The 26,492-nt window shown below is 34.8% G+C and overlaps 2 protein-coding genes across 3 annotated transcripts; both read left to right on the top strand.

Annotated features, from left to right (window-relative positions):
• Window positions 1-3,565: 3,565 nt before the first annotated feature.
• On the top strand, window positions 3,566-6,810 carry LOC132276934 (uncharacterized). The gene is made up of 3 exons (XM_059778584.1): window positions 3,566-3,803; window positions 4,599-4,956; window positions 5,082-6,810. Exons 1-3 carry the CDS (start codon window positions 3,744-3,746, stop codon window positions 6,494-6,496), a joined length of 1,833 nt encoding a protein of 610 aa, XP_059634567.1. The 5' UTR covers window positions 3,566-3,743; the 3' UTR covers window positions 6,497-6,810.
• Window positions 6,811-9,011: 2,201 nt separating this feature from the next.
• Window positions 9,012-26,202, top strand: LOC132280208 (vacuolar protein sorting-associated protein 35B-like). Of its 2 annotated transcripts, none has more exons than XM_059782379.1 (22): window positions 9,012-9,134; window positions 9,229-9,325; window positions 9,434-9,557; window positions 10,056-10,241; window positions 14,708-14,795; window positions 14,994-15,050; window positions 15,150-15,239; window positions 15,351-15,473; window positions 16,216-16,290; window positions 16,370-16,429; window positions 18,443-18,559; window positions 19,006-19,245; window positions 19,322-19,387; window positions 19,560-19,649; window positions 20,283-20,372; window positions 23,624-23,710; window positions 24,223-24,291; window positions 24,536-24,616; window positions 24,730-24,837; window positions 24,922-25,025; window positions 25,406-25,519; window positions 25,622-26,202. In XM_059782379.1, exons 1-22 carry the CDS (start codon window positions 9,042-9,044, stop codon window positions 25,830-25,832), a joined length of 2,370 nt encoding a protein of 789 aa, XP_059638362.1. In that variant the 5' UTR covers window positions 9,012-9,041; the 3' UTR covers window positions 25,833-26,202. The 2 variants fall into 2 exon arrangements, with proteins under 2 accessions (XP_059638362.1, XP_059638361.1); XM_059782378.1 differs by having other exon boundaries at window positions 24,211-24,291.
• The last annotated feature ends 290 nt before the right edge of the window (window positions 26,203-26,492 follow it).

Below are 26,492 nucleotides of genomic sequence, written 5' to 3'. Positions count from 1 at the left end.
GTGCTAAAATAATTTGTCTTAATTAATTTAGTAATTAAGTTGTTTGCTTTGATAAGGTGTAATTTGTTTGGATGTTTTTACTTGCTTAAATGATGTGTGGTTTACTTGAAGTTATTTGTTAGGATTAAATGATTTAATTGCTTTATGTTTTATTTTATTTTATATTTCTAAAAAGATGGATTTGGATAATAGTAATGGACTACTCACTTGGGTTACATGGATTACTTGGATATGATGAGTAATGGGTACGGATATTTTACCCATGGATTTTGGTACATATATATATGGGTATATATGTATATTTATGGATATTATATTAAAGAATTATATTAATAGGTATAATTAGGTAATGTATATATATATAATATAAGTTAAATTTATATATATATATATTTACGTGCGGATTTAATATTTATTTATTATTACTTTTATTTTATTTTTTATTTTTGTTTTTCCTTAAGCAGACTTGTGTTTCATATAAGATTAGGGTTAAATCTTTTGCCTATATATATATATAAGTCTGTAAAGGAGGAGGCTAGGTTTATTATGTGAGTTTTATTAGTCCTAGAGAAAGAGAAATAACAGAGAAAAGAGAAGAGAAACCGAGAGAGGAAGCTAGGGTTCAGCCAAGAGGGCTGAACCAAGGAGGAAGAGGAAAAGGGGCTGGCTCGTGGGTGAAACCAAGAGCGGCAGAGGAGGTTCAATGGCAACTAAGGTCGCCAGAAAACTTAGGTCGCCAGAAAACTTAGGAAGAAGACGGTTAAAGGCTTCAAACCGAAACCTTGAGAGACAAGTTTTACTTCTATATCATTCCATTTGATTCGTGTTCTATACATGCCTATCAGATAATAAACTGAACTTGGTTGCATGCTTAAATTTATTTAAAACATATTTTATATGTTAGTACATGTTCTTGCTTAATCTTGGGGATTGTTGTATGCGACTTTATTTTGGTTCATGTTTAAGATGTATATAATCTATATAAAATAATTTGGGATCAGTTGGAACTTAGAACAGAGGTTTAGGACGTGTAACAGAGGTGATCGAAATGATCAGAGGACGTCGGAAACGAATAAGAAGGAGTATAGTGCGGCTCTCATGAAGGGAGCCGGCTCCCTCATTAATAGAGTCGGCTCCTACTTATGGGGAGCCGGCTCCCACAATGACATAGCCTGCTCCCTCAGTTGGGAGCTTGCTTTCGCGCTGGAATTTTGCAGAAATTGATTATTTTTAAGTTTTTGTTTGGCAGTTTGGGTTATTCCAGTGATGTGGTGACAATTTGGATGAATTAGATGGTTGAAATGGTGGGAGCTTGCTCCATTAGTTTGAGAGCTTGCTCTATTAGTGTGAGAGCTTGCTTCATTAGTTTGAGAGCTTGCTCTATTGAGGACAGAGCTTGTTCTCTAGAAAATGAGAGCATGCTCCATCGCTGGGAACTAGTAGATTTTGGTTTTTAAAAGTTCTGTTTGACTGTTAGGATGGTTCCAATAATGTTTAATTCAGTTTGGACGATTTATATGATTTAAATAAATTGGATTAATAACCGAAATGCATAATCTATGACTATATGCTATGGACTTGAAAAATATGAAGTTTTAAATCAATTTGCATATTGTTAACTAAGGATTTCATTGCTTAATATTATTTAGCAATTTAAATGGATGAATATTGGAATTAAACTAATTTAATCAATTAATTGGATTTAAATAGTTTAATTACGTCCTAGAGGTTAAAACAATCTATTTTAGATGCATGTTAATTTATTATCGTAAAATTAAATGCATGCTACTTAGAGTTATTATTTTTGCTTAATTATATGTAAGGATATATATATATATATGATTTTTATCATGTATTTTGGATTATTTGATTTACTGCTTTATCTGTTGCATCATGTATTAGATTGTGTGGTTTAATGCGTGGGTATGGGACCGGTGGCATTTTAGGGACGGATTGACCAAAGAAGTTAAATCCTACCTATTTTGTATAAGGGAATGGATTAAATAAAAATGTTAAGTCCTACTTATATTTAAGTCAGATCAACTGAACAAGTTGAATGACTATCTGGATTACTTATGGATGGATATGATGGATTTTATGTATATGATTATGGTACCATGATATGAGCTTGAGTCTCAAGATTATGGTTAGGGTGCGTATATCGTCTAGGATGGATAACTGGACATAGTAAACATTGTGTACCCTGGTAGGTCTAGGTATACATGCTCACTTTATGTGTGATTTGCATGTTACCTTCTATTTAGGTTGAGACAGACTTATGGACTAGTGAGCGTCATATAGTGTGTATCTATATATATATATACAGACTATTAGTTATTGTTGGATTGACTAGGATGTATACGTTGTATCGGGTCTTTACTTGGATTGTAGTAGAGTATAACTTGTTCATGAGCCTGACCCACCCTTATTTTTCAGATATTCGTCAAGAGTATGGATTGTTCATACTGAGCAGGGATCATCTACTTCAATCTTCCAGATTGTCTTTATAGGAGTTTCCTTTATGATTTAATTTATTGTTATAGACCGTTGATTATTTCAGTTTTGATTTTTCAGGGGTCCACTTAGTATGGATTCCCGAGTTGTGTATTTGGAGGATCACTTGTATCAAAAGAATTTATTAATGAAAATTTATACTGAGGTTTTATTAATGGATTAGCATTTTAGTTTCTTTCAGTTATTTATTTATTCTTTTTTGTCTATTTTGTACTCTGTGTTCGATTATTGCCGATTTATTTTTGATATTTTCGGATATTCGGGTGTGGGCCTGGCCAACCCGTATCCGGAAATCCGGAGATATCACATACCGGGCGACTTTTTTAGGAAGAACTGAAGAAGTCTCGAAGCCGAGACTCAGTGACCAGTCCATCTTCTTTGTCCGATGGGTTATATAATACCCCGATATTTTAAATGATTTATTAATTGGGATTAATTACTTTTATTTTATTTAAAAATGATTTGTTGGATTTAATTGGTATTAATTACTTTTATTTTATTTTAAAATGATTTATTTTATTTAATTGAGTGCTTAGATTAATAATTTTATTTTAATTAAATTATATTTCGTGATTATATGTGTTGAATTGACATGACGTTTTGCTTTGTTGAATGATACGATTGAATTGTTTATTTGATTTGTGTGTTTTTATCCTTATGTGAATTGTTTGTTAATTATTTGTAATTATTAAATTTAATTTAAATAATTTATTTTAATTGGATTGGACTTAAAAGGATTAGAACCAATGGTCTTGGTCTTGAAAGAAGGCCCATGTGATTATTTAAATGATTATTTTTAGTATAAATAGAAATAAATATATAATTATATATATAAATATAATTAGTTAATAAGTTTTGTGTAAAGATATATATATATATATTATATATATATATATATTATAATAAATTTGTGTGTGTGTATATATTATAATAAATTTGTGTGTGTGTGTGTGTATATATATATATATATTAGTTAATGATTATATTATTATTATTTCTTTTATTTGGTATTCCTACTAGGGTAATAGGTCGGTGCACGCTTATAAATACCCCTAGCCCCCCAATATCCGAGTGAAAGCCAATTTTGTTCTGCCGAAACCCTAACCCTAACCCCGAAAGCGTCCTCCATCCGATTTGGTTCGTTCAAGTCTGCACTTCGATTAGGGTTTAGAAGTTTATTATCAGAAGCATTCCGATTTGGTTCGTTCGAGTCTGCACTTCGGTTAAGCATGTCGCGGTGTTTTGCTTATCCCCCTCCTGGGTATTCGTCGCTGAAGGATTCGATCAAGGTTGGTAAATATATATATATATATATGACCATGTGTTTGTGGATATATATATATATATATATATATATATATTGAAGAACCAAGAGACCAGATTTGTTAATATATTTTTTTATTGCGTTGAGTTCGTTCACAACCAGGCCTTGCTAAATAAATCACAAATCACAAATCACAGGTTATAATTATAGGACCTGGTTATGGTTAATCGAAGTCAAATAAATAAAAATTTACCAAGTCCTGTAGGAAGGGGAAGCTGAATATGGAGTGAGTTATGAAAAGACCGTCTTAATGTGGATATGGTTTGGCGAAGAGTGAATTTTAAAATTTGTGTAGTTATAATAGGTGAACATAATTTCAAATTTTTTTTTTAAATATATAATTCAAACCTGTTATGTGTTTTACATTGCCTGTATAGTTTACATGAACTTTGAATTCTTCAAATTGGAGAACTATAGCTCCCATTTGAAATAAAAATATTAAAACTTCAAGTGAATTATTGAAGTTGGACTTTTATCCAAATGGAACGTATGACAATTGACATCTTAGAAATTGGGTTTTGGTTTTTAGGACTCCTTTTGGAGTTTTCAGGACTCCTTTTGGTCTGACAAGGATATAGGGTGACATGTGCTGGAAATTGTATAGTTGTCAGGTGTTCTTGTTCACTTGGTACAAATTTGTGCAGTATGTTTCACCATGTTGCTAGTGATGTATAACTTTCGTTAGCAATGGCATGCTTGCATACTTAAATGTTATTCTCTAGGCCTCTCTTCTAAATTTCAATTCTGGTGCTTTTTAAAGCTCCAGAGGGGAATAGAGAAGGTCAAGGCAGAAAGGAAGAAAGAAAAGAAGAGGGAGAAGAAAGACAAAAAGAGAGAGAAGGGTGAAAAGAAAAAGCAGGATGGAAGTGATTTTTGTCATGGGGAAGAAGGAAAGCTTAATGATAAGAAGATCCTTAAAAGGGATAGGGAAGGTTTGAAAGGATGCTCCACTGAGAAGAGGAGAGAAAATGTAGCTGAACAATTGGAAAGAAGCGATATCACTGAAGAACACGAGCAGCCTGTCAGTTCACAGAATGCCTGCTACTCATGTGACAGCACCCAGAACAGCAACAAGAGGCCGCGGCATTCCCCTCCTTTAGATGAGAGCCATAGTCATGGTAAGTTTATGCTTGTTTTAGCTTTTCCTTTTTTTATTATTTATTTGTAGGAGTTTTTTTTTGGGTTCAGGGGTGGAATGCTTTTTGGAGGCCCTTACATTTTTTATGTTGTGATCTTCAAATAGGCAATGTCATCAGGATTCGGTTGCCCTTGCAAAAGGCCAAAGAATCTGTTGCATTGGCTAGTGAAGTACCATCCAGCTCTATTTCTGGAAGGATAGTTTCACCTGCCCAGCCTGATTATGGAGCAGTAGCTCATGGTCCCAGTCGAGAAGAGTTACGCTCTACTTCGAGAGTGACAGGCATCATTGATTTGCAGGGTGTCACCCATAGACCTGGCAAAGAACCAAGTTGTTCAGCATCTGCGAGGACTACATCCCTTGCTCAGGATAACAAGCAGAATGCCTCTGTTATACCTGGCAAAGAACTGAGTTGTTCAGCATCTGCAAGGACTACTTCCCTTGCTCGGGGTAACATGCAGAATACCTCTGTTAGACCTGGCAAAGATCCGAGTTGGTCAGCATCTGCGAGGACTACATCCCTTGCTCAGGATAACAAGCAGAATGCCTCTGTTATACCTGACAAAGAACTGAGTTGGTCAGCATCTGCAAGGACTACTTCCCTTGCTCGTGGTAACATGCAGAATACCTCTGTTAGACCTGGCAAAGATCCGAGTTGGTCAGCATCTGCGAGGACTACATCCCTTGCTCGGGATCAGATGCAGAATACCTCTGTTAGACCTGGCAAAGAACCGAGTTGTTCAGCATCTGTGAGGACTACATCCCTTGGTCTGGATAACATTCAGAATACCTCTGTTCGACCTGGCAAAGAACTGAGGACTACATCCCTTGCTCAGGATAACATGCCGAATGCTTCTGTTAGTAATGGCAAAGAACCGAGTTGTTCAGCATCTGCAAGGACTGCATCCCTTGCTCGGGATAACATGCAGAATAAGAATACCTCTGTTAGACCTGGCAAAGAACCGAGCTGTTCAATATCTGCAAGGACTACATCCCTTGCTCGGGATAAGATGCAGAATACCTCTCTTAGACCTGGCAAAGAACTGAGTTGTACAGCATCAGCTAGGACTACATCCCTTGCTCGGGATAACGTGCAGAATGCCTCTGTTAGACCTGCCAAAGAACTGAGTTGTACAGCATCTGCGAGGACTACATCCCTTGCTCGGGATAACATGCAGAATACCTCAGTTAGACCTTGCAAAGAACCTAGGACTACATCCCTTGCTCAGGATAACATGCAGAATACCTCTGCTATCATGTCATTTGGAAATGGGATGAAGAAAGAAAAATCCCCATATAAAGATTTGTTTGAGATCCCGCTGCCACCTTTGCAAAGCTATCAAGCTGAATTTGATGATCAAGAATGGCTGTTTGGAAGAAAGCTTCAGGATAAACAGAGGGATGAAAGATGTACCGCCAGCAGTTATGTTTCCAGTTGTGCCACCTCCGCGTTGTGGCCTTGTGCTCAATACTTGCCCGAAGCTGATATATACGCATTGCCCTACACAATACCATACTAAGCTTCCTCAGTTTTGTGCTTCGTTGGAAGGAGAGCGTAGCGGTGCTGAATATTCTTGTAAAGCACCACCAGTGGCCATCTTATATAACTTTTCAAGCAGCAAGTGTGTCGAGGCATGGTACACACGTTGGAAGCTCAGTATCATAATCCATGACTCGCCAATTTTCTTTCTTGGATATTCATTGCATTTGCTAATTGCAAATCACGGAAGAGTGTATTTTTTTTTTGGTTACTTTGAATTCCAGAGTCAGAATTTTGTATTATTTACTCTTGACCAATTCTTTTGAATCGAGAGTTTTTATATTCTTCATTGTATGCTGAGAATGTCATTTTTAAGAATGTACCTGTTTGCATCACCTTACATTTTTTGTCCCGAGTTGGAAAAACCAGTGGATTCTATGCCTTCTTGGGGATTCTAAAGGCCACATGACTCTTTTGGTAAGATGCATATTGCATATACCTGATGCGTTACGCTTTATCTGGCATATAACATACACTTTTGGTAAGATGCACCTCAAGGTACTTGATCTGGCTTTTTGCATATAACAAACGCTGCAAATAGAAATTCAAAGAATTATTTTCAAAATTATTATTCATCAAGTCATTCTTCAAGATATATGGATATGTAATGCTTACTTTAGTAGGAGGTTTTTTTATGTCAGTTTCGGGATAGTTTACAAAAGAGATCTAACCTAAACTCTCAAGCTGACCAAAGGTGGTTTAGGCTATAATGGTATAAGACCAAGGTCGATGGTTCAAGTTTAGTAGGGACATTATGGTTGTTGGGGGTTCAAGTGCCCCTATGTTCCCAAACTTCAATGTTGGAAGACACGTCATTTCGTAGCATGTTATGTCCATCTGGTACTTTTGATTTAAGCATGGCTCTCTTTCCACCATATTAGTTTTACTCAAATATTCACTTTTTCCGACGAGAACTTGAACCCTCAACCTCTTACTTTAGAAGGTGAAGACCATCATTAAACTACACAACCTTTAATCATTACATTAGTTGAAGCTCACCATTTTGTACGGCTAATTATAATTGAAAATCACAATTTTGTAAGCCTAATTGTAGCTGTGGCGTGCATCATATGATTCCAAATTGTATGAACTTAAGGTTGATAGCTGCAACATTGATCTCTAACTCGAAAGATAAAATTATGTTTTGTAAAAAAAAATGTAGTGAATTCAACACAAGGGAATCATAATTTTAGCCTAAAGGACTTAATCAAGGCATTGCCTAGTCACTAGTTAGGCTACCAAAAATGTTGCACATTTCATTCAATACAATGAAAAAACATTTAATTGCAAGAGAAGTTTGAAGTTGGAAAATGTATTTTTAATAGTATTAGAGAAATTTTAAAAAATAAATAGACAAAGTTAAGTAAGGTCATATAAACGTGAGTGAGAACTTGGTGAAAGACTGAGAGTGCACTCTTATTAGTTACCACCTCTTTTGTCTTTATAAAAACTTACCGTAACTAGTTTCCATAAATTGATACTAACCCTCTAAGAACACGTATACTTGTCGTGGTAATATTAAACATGCTTGAGACATGATTCTAATTGAATTAGTGATTTTAGTTACAATAATGTAAATAGTTATTATTTTTAAAAAGTTTTCTGTCATATTCATGCTTTATTTTGGTAACTTGCACTTTTTTTTTTTCCTTTTTTTTTTTTATTTTTTATTTTTTATGATATTTCACAAATTTTCACACAAACTCTTTTACATTTCATAACCCCACTAACCTAACAGGAGGTTAGGGTTTATTTATTGTTGGTAAATGACAACAAATATTTCCTAGACAAAACGATTAATATATAATATTAACAAATTTTAAAAAAGATAAGTGAAAATTTTATTTTTATTTTAAAAATCTTTCATATCACTTTATTAATATATGTTTTATTCATATAACGTGTGCTTATTAATTATCATATTAAATAAATTGATTTTGGACATTTATTTTGGGAGGAATAGGATTGACCACAGATCGGATTTGAATCCCATTCGCTCCCCAATAGATTGAAATTTTTTTAATATGTTACTAACTCGTGAGATAACGGATCGAATCGAATTTGTGAAATGACAGATCGAATCACGAAGTAAAATTCTTCTTAAATAGTTTAATATTATTTATTTTTTAACTAGCCTAGATAAAATTTCAATTTATCAACAATAGTTCATATATTTTATTGATCATTAACTAACACCTTTTTATAATTCAATTAATAATTAATTAATACATTCTTGAAAGATTTATAAATTTTACAGACTAGATCGAATTTTAACGTTTCAATTCATAAGATAATAAAGATTCAATTTTTTAAAATTTCTCACCAATTCGTAGGCATAACAATTCAATCCGATCAAATTTGGATTCCCGATTCATGAATTATTTGACACTAGGAGTAAAATAATAATAATCCGGGGTAAAGAAATTGGATGGTAACTTGCAGATAAAAAATCCATGACACGTCCCATATTTAAGTCTTCGTAGAGTTTCCTCATAACGAGGCTGGACTGAATCAGTAGAGAGAAAATGATAACGAACGGAGTTGAGGACGAAGAGAAATGGCTCGCGGAAGGCATCGCCGGCATTCAACACAACGCCTTCTACATGCATCGAGCACTGGTAATCGATCACACAATTCATGTTCAATTTCAATTCTCAGAATCGAAACCCTAACTTTTTTCACATGACTCTAATCTGATCGATTTGTTATCAGGACTCTAACAATCTTAGAGACGCTCTCAAATATTCAGCGCAATTGTTGTCAGAGCTTCGAACTTCGCGATTATCTCCTCACAAATACTACGAACTCTGTAATTTTTTTGTTCCATTACTCGGATCTAGATCGGTTGATTCTTTCTTTATTTATTTATTTATTTTTTTGGATAATTAAAGCGTGAATTGTCATTTTTATGTATCAGATATGCGAGCGTTTGATGAATTGAGAAAGCTGGAGATGTTCTTCAAAGATGAAGATAGGCACGGTTGTAACGTCGTTGATCTTTATGAACTCGTTCAACATGCTGGAAATATATTGCCAAGATTGTGAGTTCGAGTGAAATTTTCAGCAACTATTTAATTTTATTAATTACTGAACAATTCTTAAAGATTGAATTTTCAAACTGTGTGCGTTCAAGTCTCCAATTCTCTGTTGGTTGCACGAGTTATTTTGTTAATTTTCTTCTCTTATAGGTGACCATGTTTTTTAACCTTCCATGTACATGCATGCGCATATATATATATATATATATATATATTCCAGATATTGTATACACTGTTGGAACATTATCACTTTTGCAGCAACTATTTAATTCCATTAATTATTGAGCAATTCTTAAAGATTGAATTTTCTAAATGTAAATGCATTCAAGTCTCCAATTCTATGTTGGATGCACGAGTTATTTCGTTAATTTTCTTCTCTCTTACAGATGGCCATATTTTTTAACCTTCTATGTACATTCATGCGCGCGCGCGCGCACACATATATCCCTGATGTTATATACACTGTTGGAGCATATGATTTTTGTGTTGTCGATCAATCAGGTATCTCCTATGTACGGTGGGATCTGTTTACATCAAATCAAAGGAGGCTCCTACTAAGGATGTTCTTAAGGATCTTGTTGAAATGTGTCGTGGTGTTCAACATCCCATACGAGGGCTCTTTCTAAGGAGTTATCTTGCTCAAGTCAGCAGAGATAAGTTACCTGACATCGGTTTTGAGAACGAAGGGTAATATGACTAAATGCTTTTATTTTAGTGTAGTTATATGAATGTGGATTTTTCTATGCCATAAACTGACCTATGAAACTTTTTGGCTTAATGTTCCTTAAATGCAACTTGAACTCAGTAAAAACTTATATTCCATATGCTTGGCACAGCTATCAATTTCTATATCTTTTTGTGTTGAGAGAGAGAGCGACGGAAATGGCCGCTTGTTACAAATATGTATAGCCGCCGTTTTAAGTAGAGAGAGTGACGAGGAAATGACCATTACTTACAAAAAAAAAAAAAGAGTTTGAAGGGGAATGCTGAAAATTTTGGCCCTAAATCAGTTCTCTCTCTCTCAGCTTGCTTTGCTAGTATAATATTTGCTTGCTTCACCAATTGGGAGTTTGTGCATGTGCAACTTTGTAGGGTTGCATATGCACGGTGTAGCTCTTGGCCTGCTAAGAATTTAGTCTGGTTTGGGATATGAATTTGACTGCTTTTAGCCTGTCTGGCTAATTATAGATCAACTGTTTTGAAGCAAATTAGAAGAATTCTATTTCGTAGAGGGAAAAAAAGAACAAATAACGGAGAGACCTGTTGCTCATAAAGATAAGAGTTTACAAAAGGATTTTTCCTTCAATCACATAAAAGGAAACAAAGAGAGTGAGTTATGTAAGAGAATACAATTTGTAAAGCACTATAACTAGAAAACATCATATATATAGTGCCAATGTAGGGGGGTGGGTTTCTAGATGTGCTGAATAATAATAAATTATTATAGCTGCTTCTAGTATGTATTTGTTTATATCCTTTGATTATAAAGTGTACAAATAACATGGCCAGGTAATATCTGCTCATCCCAGCCAGTGTTGTTAAAGGCGCGCCTAGGCTTGAGGCTCAGGCTCATTGATGTTTACTAGGCACGCGCTTTGGTTGTGCCTCGTCCTGTTTGTGTGCGCCTCACTGATATTTGTTTAAAAAAATACGATTGTTCTATTTCTTAAGTCAGAAAGGGTACTTTTGGCAACTTAATAAACAAAAAAGAAAGTTCAATTATACGATATAAGGAACTTTTGTTCAAAAGAATAAAAAAATAAGAAAGCCCAAGACGAAGAATGAGATTGTGAGACAAAGACGAAGCCCTAGTTGCAGAGTTGAACGACGAAACCACGTCAGTTCTTTCTTTTCTTTTCTTTTCTTTTTTTCTTGTTAACAATTTTTTTTTTTTTTTGGTTAATATATTTATTTCTTTTTGTGCTTTGTTTTGCCATTCAAAAAACATATTTTGCTTTGCCTTTCAAGAAAACAAATTTGTGCTCTGTTTTATGGTTATTGGATGCTTGTATAGTTGATGGATTTACTTTTTTATATTTGATAGTAATTTTCAGAATATTGATATGACTTATGAGATATGAATGTTATTATGGTAGTTTAAATTTTCAATTGTGCGCCTTACTTCACTCAGGCGCGCGCCTCACCGTGCGCCTCACGCCTAGGCTCCAAAGGACCTCTAGCGCCTTGGTGCGCCTTGTGCCTTTAATAACTATGATCCCAGCATGATGCTGGTCTATTTCAAGCGACCAGAAAAAGTTAGAAATAAGATTGCCATAGTTGCTTTGTGAAATTTCTTATTTGTTAATTTGTTGAATAGAATCAACAATACTTGATAGGGTAAATTACACTCACACCCCTTGAGGTTTGACCTTATTACACACTGCGGTCAAGATTGGCCTTTATTGCACTGACCACCTTATTGACTGACGGACGTTAAAAATAAAGTGAAATATCATTTATAACCTCCATTTACAAGATTAAAAAAATAAAATAAAAGTACCCTCCTTTTAACGATATTATTTTAACTAAAAAATATGACATGCAAATGTCATACCCCTCGCCGTGTGATTAACGCTCTCCTCCATCATCCACCGCCCATCTCCACCCCACCCCACACCACCCCAATGCCCACTTCCACACTAGCACCACCTTCCTTGGCGTACCGTTGTAGAGCCGCCGCTTTTAGATCATCACCTGACGAGGAAATTTCTCACACTGCTTATTGATCACGGTTGTTAATAATCCCAAGAAATGCTCCTTTGTCACTAACAATCAATCAACTTCGATGGGTCCTCCTTCGCCGCCTCCCGCCGCTGCCAGAAAAAAACCCTCGTCTCCCTGTCATCGCCGTCTTTCTAGAAGTCATAGCTGGATTACCGCCAAATTTTGCTGGGCCCCATTGAGGCTCCACCGTCGATCTTGATGATGACCTCCCAGCGGTCAGCAAGATCGTCGGTTCTCATTGCCTGGTTGTGGTCATCGTGGTGATTGGAGAGAATGGGGCATTCTTCGAGATAAATGTCTTCACCACCACCACTGGCGGATATTTTTTCTGGAGTGTTTTGTATGAGCCATGAGATTAAAACGGTTTCTTAATTGAAAAAGACAAGTCTATTAAACAAACACTTTCTCGGAAATTTATTGGATTATGAATACCACAGACTTTGATGAACATTAATTGATCAGTTTTATTATAGAATTTCCATATTGTAGAAACTTTCACCTTTAATGGTTGATTGCTGTGTTTGCAATTACAGTGCCCGTGATGGTTTCCTAGTTTCAATCTTTGTCATTTTCTAAGAAATCAAAGCCTTGGCAAATTTGCCGTGTTAGTAGTGAATCTGGTAAAGACGTGGATGGAGAGATAAATTTTTAAAAGCCATGGAAATAAATAAATATATATATATATATATGTGTGTGTGTGTGTGTATGTATGTATGTATATACACTATACAAAGAGAGTGAAGGGTGGATATCATTGTAATTTATGAATCTTAAAAGGGTTGTTAATGTCTTTTCAATTAAGGAAAGGGAAAATCTGTCATGACACTAAAAAATTCTGACGTTTCTGACGGAAAATTAATGTTAGGGTGTCATGGTTAACACGCGTGAGACCTCTAATAAAGCCAATCTTGACCACCGTGTGTAATAAGGACAAACCTCGGGGGATGTGAGTGTAATTTACCCTACTTAATATTCTCTTTATAATGATGTATTGTCTAGATTAGATTTGTGAATGTTAGATTTCTGCTTCTATATCCTTCCAATTTACCTGGGACTAACTGTAACACGGTAAATTTTGTTCAATTATGTGGAATATATATTACTAGGGGACATCTGAATTAGTTTCACATGTTTATGAATTGTTGGAACTTGGATTCTACTTTCTACCTCAATAAATGCACTCTTATGAGACAGATCCTAATCCCCATTTCATGTTAGTGATGCATGAAAAATTTTCCTTTGACACTCATTAGCTGAGATCATAAAGAGCCTACTTTGAGTAGAAGTGGAATTAATGCAATGGATACAGAGCATAAACCTATAAGTAACTAATTCCATACCATTTTTTCTAACAGTGCTTGAAGCTATTATGCTGGTGATTTGATTTTTACTTCAAATCTCGGTGCTTCGCTCTTTCCAGTTTGCGATCTATGTTGACGTTGATCTTTATACACGATTACATTTACAATTGTGTATACATTAACATTTGGAAATTTATGGACAATAACACTGTCATTGACCATCAGATCAGTACTTTGTAGGCCAAATCTGCTGTTTATTTATGGTCAACAACTTGCCCTCAAACTCATCTCATGTATTTTCTACGAATTTTGCTGTTGGTTACATTGAAACTTGTGACTATAGTGGTAGATTAATCCATGGAATATTTTTGTGAAGCTTATTCTAATATTTCAGGAAAATAAGCGCTTGCCTTTTTTTTTTCTTTAATTTTTATTTTATATTTTTTTAAGGCCACCAGAATGGTAAATTGGGCTATTGGCAGGGAGTTAGCTCCCCTTTTATTTCGACTGCATACTATAGAAGAAGTATAGACTCGACCGTTCCATTTGATTACTAGTTTTTTGGCTGCATAAATTCATTCTTTCAAGAATCCTAAAAAATAAAAAAAAAAAGGCTTCCCACATTGCAGAATTCTATCTATAGACTGAGGCATCTTTATACTGTCGTGGGATTTTCCTTTCTTTCCTTAAAAAATTTCTTGTTTAAGCCTTTTATTTCTTATTTAATTTACTAATCAAACACAGTCTGTTTCATTTTATTCAGTGTTCTTAATCATGGGGAATTTTGTGTAGTTCTTCTAAGAGAATTTTCATCTTCACTAACTTATTTCTAGAGGAGCTTAAACTGATGAATTTTTCCATTGGGTTTCTGTATGGCAGTCATATCCGAGCAAAATTCCAAATTTTGGTGTCAAGTATTTTGAGAAAAAAAAAAAAAAAAAATTATTTCTATGCAAAAGTTGACAAGGGATTTTCCACAATGATTGATAATCAGAGTGCCTATATAATTGGGTTACCTTTGTTCGTTATATTGAACTTGAACGGCATCCAGAATGTAATGCTGTAAATGTTAGAGTTGATCACGATATGTTATCTGCTACTTAGATGGTTGTCACTGTCTTCATGCAGGGATGCTGACACTATCATGGATGCTGTAGAATTTGTGCTGCAAAACTTCACAGAGATGAATAAACTTTGGGTTCGGCTGCAACATCAGGTTTGTTTGGGTTCTCCTGAACTGGTATCTGCTCTCATGCTTTGACATGCATGGCACCTCAGTACTTGCATGCCACAGAGGTAAAATGAATCATGAGGGCATGATTTTTGGCCATGCAGGTGTTTTAGTGCTTGTGATACATTCATACTCTTTGGTGATCCTGAGTTGAGGCCTTCAATCGGGCTTTCTGGTCTGCAGGGACCTGTCCGGTTCAAAGAGAGTCAGGAAAAGGAAAGAAGCGAGCTTCGTGATCTAGTAATACTGGTCTTCTGAAGCTGGTCAATTTTGCTAGATTAGATTACTTGTGTTCAGATTTCCAAAGAGACGTCATTCTACCATCCTCTGAATTTTCAGGTTGGGAAAAACTTGCATGTTCTCAGTCAAATAGAGGGTGTTGACCTTGAAATGTACAAAGACACCGTCCTTCCCAGAGTCTTGGAGCAGGTCTGTCTTCTATGTCACTTGCACTAGTTTTTATTTCTGATTTGGAATGTTCTGGTGCAAAATATTCTTTCTAATCATTTGTGCAATGTGCGACCATAATTTTTTGGACAGATTGTCAACTGTAAAGATGAGCTTGCCCAATACTATTTGATGGACTGCATAATTCAAGTCTTTCCAGATGAGTACCACCTGCAGACCCTTGAGATATTGTTGGGTGCTTGTCCCCAACTTCAGGTGGATAACATAATTATATAATGGATATTGTATGCTCTTCAGGGATTTTGCATTTTCATATAACTAGCCAAATATAAAATCTACTTGTTTCCTGACCCATGATATTAGTATCATATCTAGAGTTTGTGATCATTCTTCCTTTCCCTCGTAGGAATACTACGTCACGTAATTGACATTTAGAATGCACTATGTTTGATCACAATGTTCTATTGAATTTAACCCTACAATTATGGAGTTCCTTGATTGAAATGAATTATTCGCCATTCGTGTTGATTGTATGAACTGTTCCTACTTTGTTCCTAATTTGTCTAATTTTAGTTTACAAAAATCTAATTGACAACCTACTATAATCTGAAGCAATTATGAAATATTCCGCATATATGTGATTCTATCTTTCTTTGTTGTTCGTTACTGTTAAGCAGTCATAAAAAGTGAAAAGTGACGTGCAATCATCATGCAGATTTGTATTCCAACCCTATTGCATGGTGATTCTCTTTTTCTTAAGAGTTCCCATGGCACCCTATATAAAGATTCGAAATGTTAGTTGATTTTTTCTCATAGGGATGAAGATTCCAATTCTAGATGGGTACAAAAGGGGGTGCATATGGTCCTCTCATTTAAAACTATCGATGTAATGTCAGATATCTGAATGTGAGATATGTGTGTGTGTGTAATGATGATAAGCTTAACAAAAGTATGGCACTACTACTCTCCTTATGGTGGTATCATCTTGATTTTTCAGCCAACAGTTGATATCAAGACAGTGTTATCACAATTAATGGAGAGATTGTCAAACTATGCTGCTTCAAGTCCAGAAGTGAGTTGTTCATATGCCTCTTTCATGCATCTTCTTCTTCTTCTTCTTCTTTAGTTCTTATAATTTGGGTGTTATGCAGATATTACCTGAATTTCTGCAAGTAGAAGCTTTTGCCAAATTAAGCAGTGCAATTGGGAAGGTAAATCTAGATTTATTCTACTATGATAAATTAGAAGTCTTTCTGATTGTTTTTATCACCATGAGGTTTCTCATTTTGTCAGTAGCTTGCTTTGTTACAATCACACCATGCACAAATCAGCGGATATCATCCACAAAGCTTGCGACAAGCATGTTTTTTAGAAGTAACATGACACTTTTAACAATATTTAATTTTTCTTTTCTTTTCTTTTTTTAAAGTTTATTTTGCAAATGAACAGATATGCATGCTGAGTTTACAAAAACTAGACATGCAAAAAATAATTCATATAAAATTTACCTAATTCATGCAAAGCATGAAAAAAGAAGTGAAAGAAAAGGGCACCACGTTACAGGCATGTCTCTATGTGGAATACATCAACTTCTTTGTCTTGGACTCTTGCATAAATTAATTCCAATGCAACTGATTCTTAGAGTAGAGAGAAATTTACATTTTAAAAAAATATACAATATCATTGTTAGCACTTATTGAAACCAATTATCTCATTCTACTTATGATCTACTACAAGAGTTCTAGGCGTTTTAGTGTTTGGCATACCATGTTCCAGTTTTTGTTCTGAAACGATCCATTTTCGAGCTAATATAGGTTAATATCTGTAAAACTACCCTCAAATATGCGTAATCAAGTGCTTGTATACAATATTTCACTTGAGATATCAATTTTTTCTCAACTTTTTCAATATTTGAGGTTAATTGCTTGACACTTGAGATATCAATTTTTTCTCCACTTTTCAATATTTGAAGTTAATTTTTTTATCAAGCTAATTGTTACAACATGTACAAAATATATGGACAGTCTAAAGATTAATATTAAGTTCTTGCAATGGGAACTCAGTACATTTCTTGATAAATCTAGGTATTCCTAATTTATTAATTTTTTTTTTGTATAATGTAAAATTTATTGGCAATATATCATGTATGCCTAGAAGCCAGAATACTTCTCTTTGAATATGTGAGGCTAAATGTTTAGCTGTGTAGTGTCCCAGGGAAGATTTTTAGATATTCTTATTTTTCACTTTGCATGAGACTAATCATTTAAAGCTTTAGACTAATTTATCTATATGATTTTTGGAAAAATGATGAGGTCAACTTGATTTTCCTATTGACAAAACTGTCAGTATGGACTATATTGAGAACCCTTACATATTAATTAATTTCTGGAAGAAAATAGTGTAAATTTTATGCCAAGAAAGAGCAGAATACAATTACATTATGGCTATAATACAACAACAACAAAGCCTTTTCCCAACCAAGCCATTATGGCTATAATGGCTGTATAAAATTTGTAGAAAATTTAATGAGAAAAATACTTATGGATGTTGCACTGTTAATCTTAACAGTTGTGTATATCATACTAATTGTGTACATATCACACTTTTAGTGTTTTAAGATCAGTGTGGTCCTCATTAAATTGTCAATCGAGTGCCCTGGGTGTGGTAGACTGGGTACAACCTAATCCTTGACATTATTGCACAAAGTAATTGCTCTCCGGATTTGCACCTGCAATTTGATGACTGCATTACATATTCACAATTTTAATTTATTTTCCCAAGTTGATCACAATTTTATAATTATTTATTGTTAGGTTGCCCCTAATTTTATCTCATCACCTTTGGGTGAGCTGCCTTTTAGTTACATGCTTATGCTTAAAAAAGGGAGAAATTATATGTTGCAGTGATAAAATTTATATATTCACCAACAGTTTTTCTCACTTGATTATCTATAGCTAGTTAACATCAGGTACTTCCCTCTTTCCTCTCTATTGGTATCACATGGAGAATGTGGCCAAAATCACAGTAGGATTAGTCCAGATCTTGAGTACTTTTGTTTGCTCTGAAGTTATCTTTATATTAATCATCTGGGATACTAAAACGTTTTTGTTTTTGTTTTTTTTAATGTTTTTCTATATATTATCATAGATGTATATTTTTAGGTTAGGGATGTCGTTTTTTTCTAAAGCAATTTAAGAAGTTGACAGGTTTTATTTGTATGACAGGTGATAGAAGCACAGGTGGACATGCCTATTGTCGGAGCCATTACTTTGTATGTCTCCCTTCTTACATTTATTCTCCGTGTTCATCCTGATCGACTTGATTATGTGGATCAAGTTCTGGTATGTTTCTTTTCGAGCTGATGACATTACCATATGGAATTTAGAATGTTTGTAATTTTGGTGATCTTGTAAGCTAAAATTCAGGTTAAAATCAATTAAGCTGTTTGAAATTTTTGGGGAATTCTCTCTCTCTCTCATGCTTTTATTCCTTTTCTCCCCAATTATAAGAGCAGATAAGGAATTGATAAATAAAGAGAAGGGGGGGGGGGGGGGGGGGGGGGGGGGGGGGGGGGGGGGAATTGTACTTTAGATTGTAAACAGAATACCCTTTTGAGTGCCCACAAGTGTTATTTTACATTGACTGGTGATATAGTCAGTGTGTACATTTATAGGTTTAATTTAATTGACGTGTCCATGAAAGCTAGAAATATTCTTTAGAGCTATATCACATGGGGTTGCCATTGTGGTCCTACACACACATTCATTTTTGTGCTAATTATGAACAGGGAGCATGTGTTAAGAAACTCTCTGGCAAAGCAAAGCTAGAAGACAATAAAGCAACGAAACAGGTCGTAGCACTTTTGAGTGCTCCATTGGAGAAATACGATGATATTGTTGCAGCCCTGACACTTTCTAATTATCCCCGTGTCATGGATCACCTTGATAATGGAACAAACAAAGTCATGGCAATGGTTATTATTCAAAGCATTATGAAAAATAACACTTGTATTTGTACTGGTGATAAGGTATGCTTCCTCGTTGTTTCTTTCTTTTATGTCGGTTGTGCCTTGAAGAAAATGTGGTATGCATCCTTGTTTGCAGGTTGAGGTACTGTTTGAATTAATAAAAGGGCTTATGAAGGATTTGGATGGAACTCCTGTGGATGAGGTGCATATTAGAGATTCATCTAGTCTGCTATTAGTTGTTAAGTTTGATGCTTAGGATACCTTGCTGGAAAAATTCCTGGTCTGCAATAATTCCTTGTAATCTTTCTAGTCCAGTTGATGAACAAATAATGACCCATCTCTCTCTCTCTCTCTCTCTCTCTCTGTGGCAATAGCTTGATGAGGAGGATTTTAAGGAGGAGCAAAATTCTGTCGCTCGCCTTATACACATGCTGTATAATGATGATCCGGAAGAGATGTTTAAGGTAATGATGCGTTGCAAATCATTTAGAATTAGCCATATAATTTGATACTAATGGTAGTAGCTTAGTTCATTGCTGCATCTTCAGTCTCTTTAAATTAAATTTTTTGAATAATTTTATGGTGACTTAACCACTTTTGCTTTTTAAATCTTTGTTTAAGAAAGAGATGGTATTTGTTATGGAAGGACACCTATATCTGTCCAAGTGCTAAGCCCAAGTAGTATCTCCTCTTCCTTCCAAATGAAAGGTTGAGGATCTGACTCCCCAATGGGACAATAATGTGTGTGTGTGACTTACCTCTCATAAGAAAAAAAGGGATATATATATCAGGTGTAATTCTTTAAAGTAGAATGTCAGTGAACAGCACTCAATGTGACTTGAGAGGTTTTTTTCAGTTTAAATGACGATTATAGAATCATGACTATCTCTTGACGATTTCAATTTTTCATACATGCTGTATTGATAATGTTTGAGTTGCATTGGTGCACCGTGTGCAACCTCCTTGTATACCATAGGTTCTAAGAATAATGCTTCTTCGTGCTGTTCATGTCACATCAAAAATTGTAACTCCTCTATTTTTTATTTTTTACCTTTAATTTTTACTTATAATACTAATTTTTCCCCTATTGCCTTCAGATTATATGTACTGTGAGAAAGCATATTATAACTGGAGGAGCAAAACGCCTATCTTTCACCGTTCCTCCTCTTGTTTTTTCTGCACTCAAGGTATGTTTCTTCCTTTTGTAACTTGAAAGCTGCTGCATTATCTTGTTACTCTCTCTCTCTCTCTCTCTCTCTCTCTCTCTCTCCACAATAGGTAAGACACACACTCTCACACTCACTACTGTCCCATTAAGGACTTGAACCCTCGATTTCCCACTTGGGGAAGAGGAGAATACCACTTGATCTAGGCCCTTGGTTCATCTTCTTGTAACTGTGTAGAACATTTTAGACATACTATGTATACAAGGGACTGGCAACCTAAAATGCGTTAAGAAATTATTGTGGGTGTAAAAATTAGCAGCTATTGTGCGTGTTGTGGCATACTTCTTATAACCTTTTTTTTTTTTTTTTGGATAAATAGCATACTTCTTATAACTTGTGGTTATTAAAACTTTAAAAGCTTGTTAGCACCTTCGAATATTCAGATTTTGCTCCTCAGCGGACATCTGACCTCTGGCATAAGTTGAGGCTTTCTCTGAAATGAGAACTTTAAATGTGTTGGCTGGACAGGTATCCAACACGGTTAGAAGTGTCTTGGAATTTGAACATTTTTTTCCCAGTTGGACACAGCTAGGACACAGCACAGACACAATATGCACACAGTTAAGACACATTCAGGACACTTTCAGACAGAGGATGATAGTTTTCTATTTATTTTTCTTAGAATGGGTTTCCAATGCAATTTTAAAATTTATTAAGGGTTAATTAGAAATTCAAGATAAAGTTTTAGAAAAGTAAAACAACATCCATTTAGCTCTAAGCTCCAAATTAGTGATTTTATTCATGATAATATGGATAAAATGAGCAAAATTAATTCTTTGTATAAATAAATTATATTCTATTAACCATTCAGGAATATATATATATATATATATATATATATATATATATATATATATATATAATATTGTTTGGCATTCCCTGCCATATGACCTATTTTTTTTTTTTTTTAAGATTCTCCATATCGATGTGTCCATATCATGACACACTCATGTCCCGTTTTGGGCTTCCTAGGTATTTGAGCCACTGTGCTTCTCCTTTTCCAAGGTTAATTAAATTACTGAAGAAGTTCCTCCCCGCACCCCAATTTTGTTTGCCTCAATTATAATGAGTTTTTGGAAATAAGTATAACTTATATTTTTTCCAAACGCATTGGAGTTTTAAATAAACCTTTTTAGCCTTATATGAAGTCCAAATCTTCTAAAAAAAGTATAAGTTCATTATTTTGGTAGTCCATACTGGAACATGTAATTACTACATCTACATTTGCATGTATATATATATATATTTATATATATTACACACACACACATGTATAATATTGATTATATGATGTTCAATAAAGACACATGAACCTTTCTTGTCAGACATTTTTGTTAGATAGTGTTATTGGATAGTGTTAACAAGAAAAATGTCTAAAAATATCAATGAGTTTTTGGAGAACCAGAAAGAAGGAAAGACTAAAGCATAGTTGTTAAAGGTGCGCCTAGGCTCCGAAAAAGCCCCAACCTCATCAAGGCACCTCAACGTACTACAGGCCAAGTGTAACAAGGGTCATTTGTCCCACATCGGATCCGGATGGGAAAGTGATTGGGTATAAATGGGTGGGTATGTAGCACTACCCAATAGCTCAGCTTGAGCTGTTGGGTAAATGGGCAAGCGCCTACCCGTTACACCAATCCCCTTCAATTGGCTCACATGCCCTCGCGCTCACGCTTTTTAGTTAGCTCGAGGCTAAAAAAAGGCATGCCTTGTATTTTTTTATCATTTATTATATCATTTCCTTTTTTACTTATTGACTACTAGATTAAAAGGTTCTATATCATATATCGTATTGTTTAACCCTATGAAATATTTGACAAATTAACTGCAATTACTACTTGACAATGAATATATATAATAATATATGTTTAAATATGCATTATTATATACACGCGCTCGTGCCTTATACCGCGCCTTGCGCTTAGGCTCCAAATTGCCTTTGGCGCCTTAGTGTGCTTTGAGCTTTTAACTACTATGGACTAAAGTGATGTGTTCCTGGGATAATAAAAATGCCAATAACAACAATAATGTCATATATGCTAATATTTTTAGTTGTCATTTGTTACAAGGAAATTTTGTAGCTATTTTTTGTATAAGTTATTAAAGTACTTATGTATTTTGTTCCTAACAATCGCGTTTATATTAAAGCTTGCAAGATTTTGTTTAATTAAAATGGTACAATTTTTTGTATTAATCTTTCATCAAGATGATAATGATATAACTTCCTCAAAGTGGAATTAAAGTACTTTTTTTTTTTCTTCTTTTTTTTCAAAAATAGAAACAATTGGTAGAGGAAAACTATTTTTTTAACAATATTTTTTCTTTTGCCAATTCTCTTTTTATATGTAACTTTTCTTTTCCTCTTTTCTATATTTTTCTTTCTCCTCAATATATGTTTTAAGACTAATATTGTAAAATATGAATATATAGTATATACTACAATTGGTTCCTAAAATTTTCAAATTCTAATTACATAGTTGTAGGGCCCCCCCAACAACAAAAAAAAAATATATTAATAATAAAAAAAATAATAATAAAAAAAAAAACAGAATTCCTGGCTCTGCCTGTGTAAGAAGGCCATGAATGGAGTGGCCGAGAAGGTTTCTAAAAATTGTTGGCTTTTTATTTGTTATTTATTTTTGCATGTGCTTATGAGTACTAATTTCTGCGTTTTTTCCTAAGTTGAGTGAGATGAGAATTGTTAAACCAATTTCAATCTGCCGAACTCTTTCTGCATTTCAATATTTAGGTTAATATAGCATTTCTGCATTTCCTGACCCACCAAAATATAAGTTGTTGAATATATAGGGTGTGTTACCACCTTTAATGTTTTATTTGTGGGCCATGCATGTTACTTCTTATCTTCTTGTAGAACTGGGCTGAAGGATGTGGATGCCATAATGGAACATGCATTCCTGGCCTATAATGAGAAAATATTAAAGGATGCCACCTGCACTAGATGTGCAAACTTGCACGCTTTCAGTACGTCACACCTGATGCCTATCTTGTCAAATTATGCAAAATTTAGAAGCTCCATTTTCCAGGAAAACGTTTCTATAATCTCCTGCCAATTGTAGTCTAAACTAATAAAACTGCAGTTGGCTATATGTTATTTATTTATTTGTTCTCCTTTAATGCAGGTTTAATTAAAAATATTGAGATACTAGTTCATGCTTACACGACCTAGTCTAAAAATTGTCTGTGGCTTGCAGTTGGTGAGGCAATTGCAAGGTCAGGATGGAGATGTAGTTGGAGAAGAAACTGTGACGCCAAAGAAAATCTTTCAGCTCTTGAATCAGGTAACATTGCTTAAATAAATTTATAGTTGATGTCAAATACAAGTATTCAAGCCCTGTATGCCATTGTTTCTGCAAGAATGTAAGATGATTTGTGGGGTAGATGATTTTAAATTTTGAATGTTGCTTGGAAAGTAATTGAAATTATTCTCATTTATATTTTTCACGTTCCTGATCAATCTAGCTCTGTTAGTGGCCCTCGAGACCGTAATTTCTATTTTAATCATTCACTCATATTTGGGCACCACTATGTACTGCTGCTGACTGGCGGAGGATCTCTCTTTTTCTAGTTGCCTGAGTGCTGTTCGTCTTAACTGGGTAGTTTTATTATTTTTTGGCACAATACAGGTGCAAAAAACATATATATGCCGTGTTGTTATATGCTCTACTGTGATTGCATAATCTTTTATTTTCATTCTGTTAAGTCTATTGAGGCTCTTTTGTCTGTTCTATAACCTGAATGTCTCCTTATTTCTCCTTGTTGCATCTGACGACACAAGTAGATTTTGTTTCAGACTATCGAGGCTCTTTCATCTGTTCCATCACCTGAACTGGCTTTAAGATTGTACTTGCAATGTGCTGAGGTAAGAACTGGGAACTTATAATTCTTTGGCTACTGCAGATTTTTCATATTGTGTACTACTTTAGATATGCCATATTAGCATTATTGACCAAATTCATTCTGCTTTCTAATGAAATTTTATCAATGTACATCTTTTCCTGCTTTCTTTTTCAGCCAACAGACATGTTGTAAATGTTCATCACTGTAACTATTGGTGGTGATAGTTTATTTTTAATTGTATTTGGCTTTGATTGTTTGATGCTCAGGCTGCCAACGACTGTGATCTTGAACCGGTCGCTTATGAATTTTTTACTCAGGCATTTATATTGTATGAAGAAGAAGTTGCGGTAATTTCTTAGAGATCAATTTCTTGTGGTGACAGAGTCGATGAAAACTCACATGAATAGATGATTGTACATTTTTCTTAATTTGTTTCTGCACGTGATGGTATTGGCCTCAGGATTCCAAAGCTCAGGTAACTGCAATACACCTAATAATTGGGACCCTTCAGAGGATGAATGTATTCGGGGTTGAGAACAGGGATACTTTAACACACAAAGCCACAGGGGTAATACTGTTTGATTTCATCAGATTATTTAGCATTATAGCCTGTTTTCTCCAAAGCCTGATATGATGCTTTTCCCGTGATCAGTATTCAGCAAAACTTTTAAAGAAGCCGGATCAATGCAGGGCAGTTTATGCATGTTCGCATCTCTTTTGGGTTGATGATCAGGATGGAGTCAAGGATGGAGAAAGGTATGCAACTTTGTCTTCAACATTATCATATTCACCACAGTCACGTCTCTGCTGTTTGGCTTGAATGATATTTTCTGCCGCTCCCAATGGAGGAGGTGCAGAATTCAAGTCCCTTTGGGACAATATTTCACACAGTAGTTTGTGTGTTTTCATTAATACGATCGTGCTTTGTATTTTCTAAAATGGTCAGTTTTAGCAGATTTCTGTACCCCCCCTTTTTTTTGTCCATTTTCTTTTCTTCTTTGATAGTATGTTTTCTGGGCAGAAAATGTTGTAGCCTGTCATTGTCCATCTAGTTTTGCTCAATTGTGTGAACCACAGAGGAAATGACATATATATGTTTTTTTTTTTTTTTTTTTTTTTTCCTTTTGTAATTGCAGGGTCCTCCTCTGCCTAAAGCGTTCGTTAAGGATTGCAAATGCTGCACAACAGATAGCGAATGTTACACATGGTAGCAGCGGACCTGTTACACTCTTTGTTGAGATATTGAACAAGTTAGTAGATTGAAGATTTGATGAATCGAGCCATATTTTTTTTATTTACAGTAACTTTCGGTTTTATATAAAGCTAATTTTTCTTGGGCAAATATGCTTCAGGTACCTCTATTTTTTTGAAAAAGGAAACCCACAGATAACTGGTGGTGCAATCCAGGGCCTTGTAGAATTAATAAAAACAGAGATGCAAAGTGACACAACCACCCCAAATCCGGCTTCGGATGCTTTCTTTGCGAGTACATTGCGATACATTCAGTTCCAGAAACAAAAAGGCGGTGCAATGGGTGAAAAATATGATTCCGTCAAGGTGTGATCATTTGGAGATTGTAATGATGTTGTGAAGTAAGCATGTAGAAACCGCAGACGCATTGGTGTGCATTTGGAGCTGCTGTTGCTGGGGTAAAAACGAGTGGATATGAATCGAATGATCCGGTGCATTCCCTCCAAGAGTGGTTGGTTCTCTTTTTATGTAAATAATTTTATTTTGTTTTATATTGTTAATTTGAGTATATTGTTAATTTGAGTTTGTGGGTGGGACTTTTGGGGTTGGGGTTGGTAAAAATCTGTTTCATTGTATTTTGATCATGGGATTGGTAATTGTTTCTGAAACCCGATACATTGAAAAACATTTGTGAGTACTGAGTAGAAATAAAAAGCTCTGGCAAAAGACCTATGATGGACTATCACATGGATTGATTGTGCTGATCCGAGACCAGACTCTGTTTTATCGAATAGTGATGTCGTTTCATCTTTTGAATACTTCAAAATTCAGCCTATGAATACTTGATTTTAGAATTTTATAGTATTGTCTGATAATGAAATTTATCACTTATTTCTCGACAGATTAAAAGTATTTTTTAAATTAAGTGTGTTTTGATAATAGAAGTTGAATGTTACTTATTTCTTCCGTCTCAGAGTACATGTCCTCGGATTCAACTTTTTATGGTATTAGAGTTTTAATAATTTTTTATTA

The sequence above is a fragment of the Cornus florida genome, unplaced genomic scaffold, assembly GCF_030987335.1.
Source record: "Cornus florida cultivar Cherokee Brave unplaced genomic scaffold, ASM3098733v1 CherokeeBrave_3.0.0_Hap2_Chr10, whole genome shotgun sequence".
In the NCBI taxonomy this organism is placed as follows: domain Eukaryota; kingdom Viridiplantae; phylum Streptophyta; class Magnoliopsida; order Cornales; family Cornaceae; genus Cornus; species Cornus florida.
The sequence above is the reverse complement of the archived record's forward strand: the minus strand, read 5'-3'. Positions and strand labels throughout refer to the sequence as shown.

Coding starts and splice junctions, on each gene's coding strand:
- LOC132276934 (XM_059778584.1), top strand. CDS start 3,744: ATGTCGCGGTGTTTTGCTTATCCCCCTCCTGGGTATTCGTCGCTGAAG. Junction 3,804..4,598: donor CGCTGAAGGATTCGATCAAG/GTTGGTAAATAT, acceptor TGCTTTTTAAAG/CTCCAGAGGGGAATAGAGAA. Junction 4,957..5,081: donor AGATGAGAGCCATAGTCATG/GTAAGTTTATGC, acceptor ATCTTCAAATAG/GCAATGTCATCAGGATTCGG.
- LOC132280208 (XM_059782378.1), top strand. CDS start 9,042: ATGATAACGAACGGAGTTGAGGACGAAGAGAAATGGCTCGCGGAAGGC. Junction 15,474..16,215: donor GTGCTTGTCCCCAACTTCAG/GTGGATAACATA, acceptor TTGATTTTTCAG/CCAACAGTTGATATCAAGAC. Junction 19,388..19,559: donor ATGGAACTCCTGTGGATGAG/GTGCATATTAGA, acceptor CTGTGGCAATAG/CTTGATGAGGAGGATTTTAA.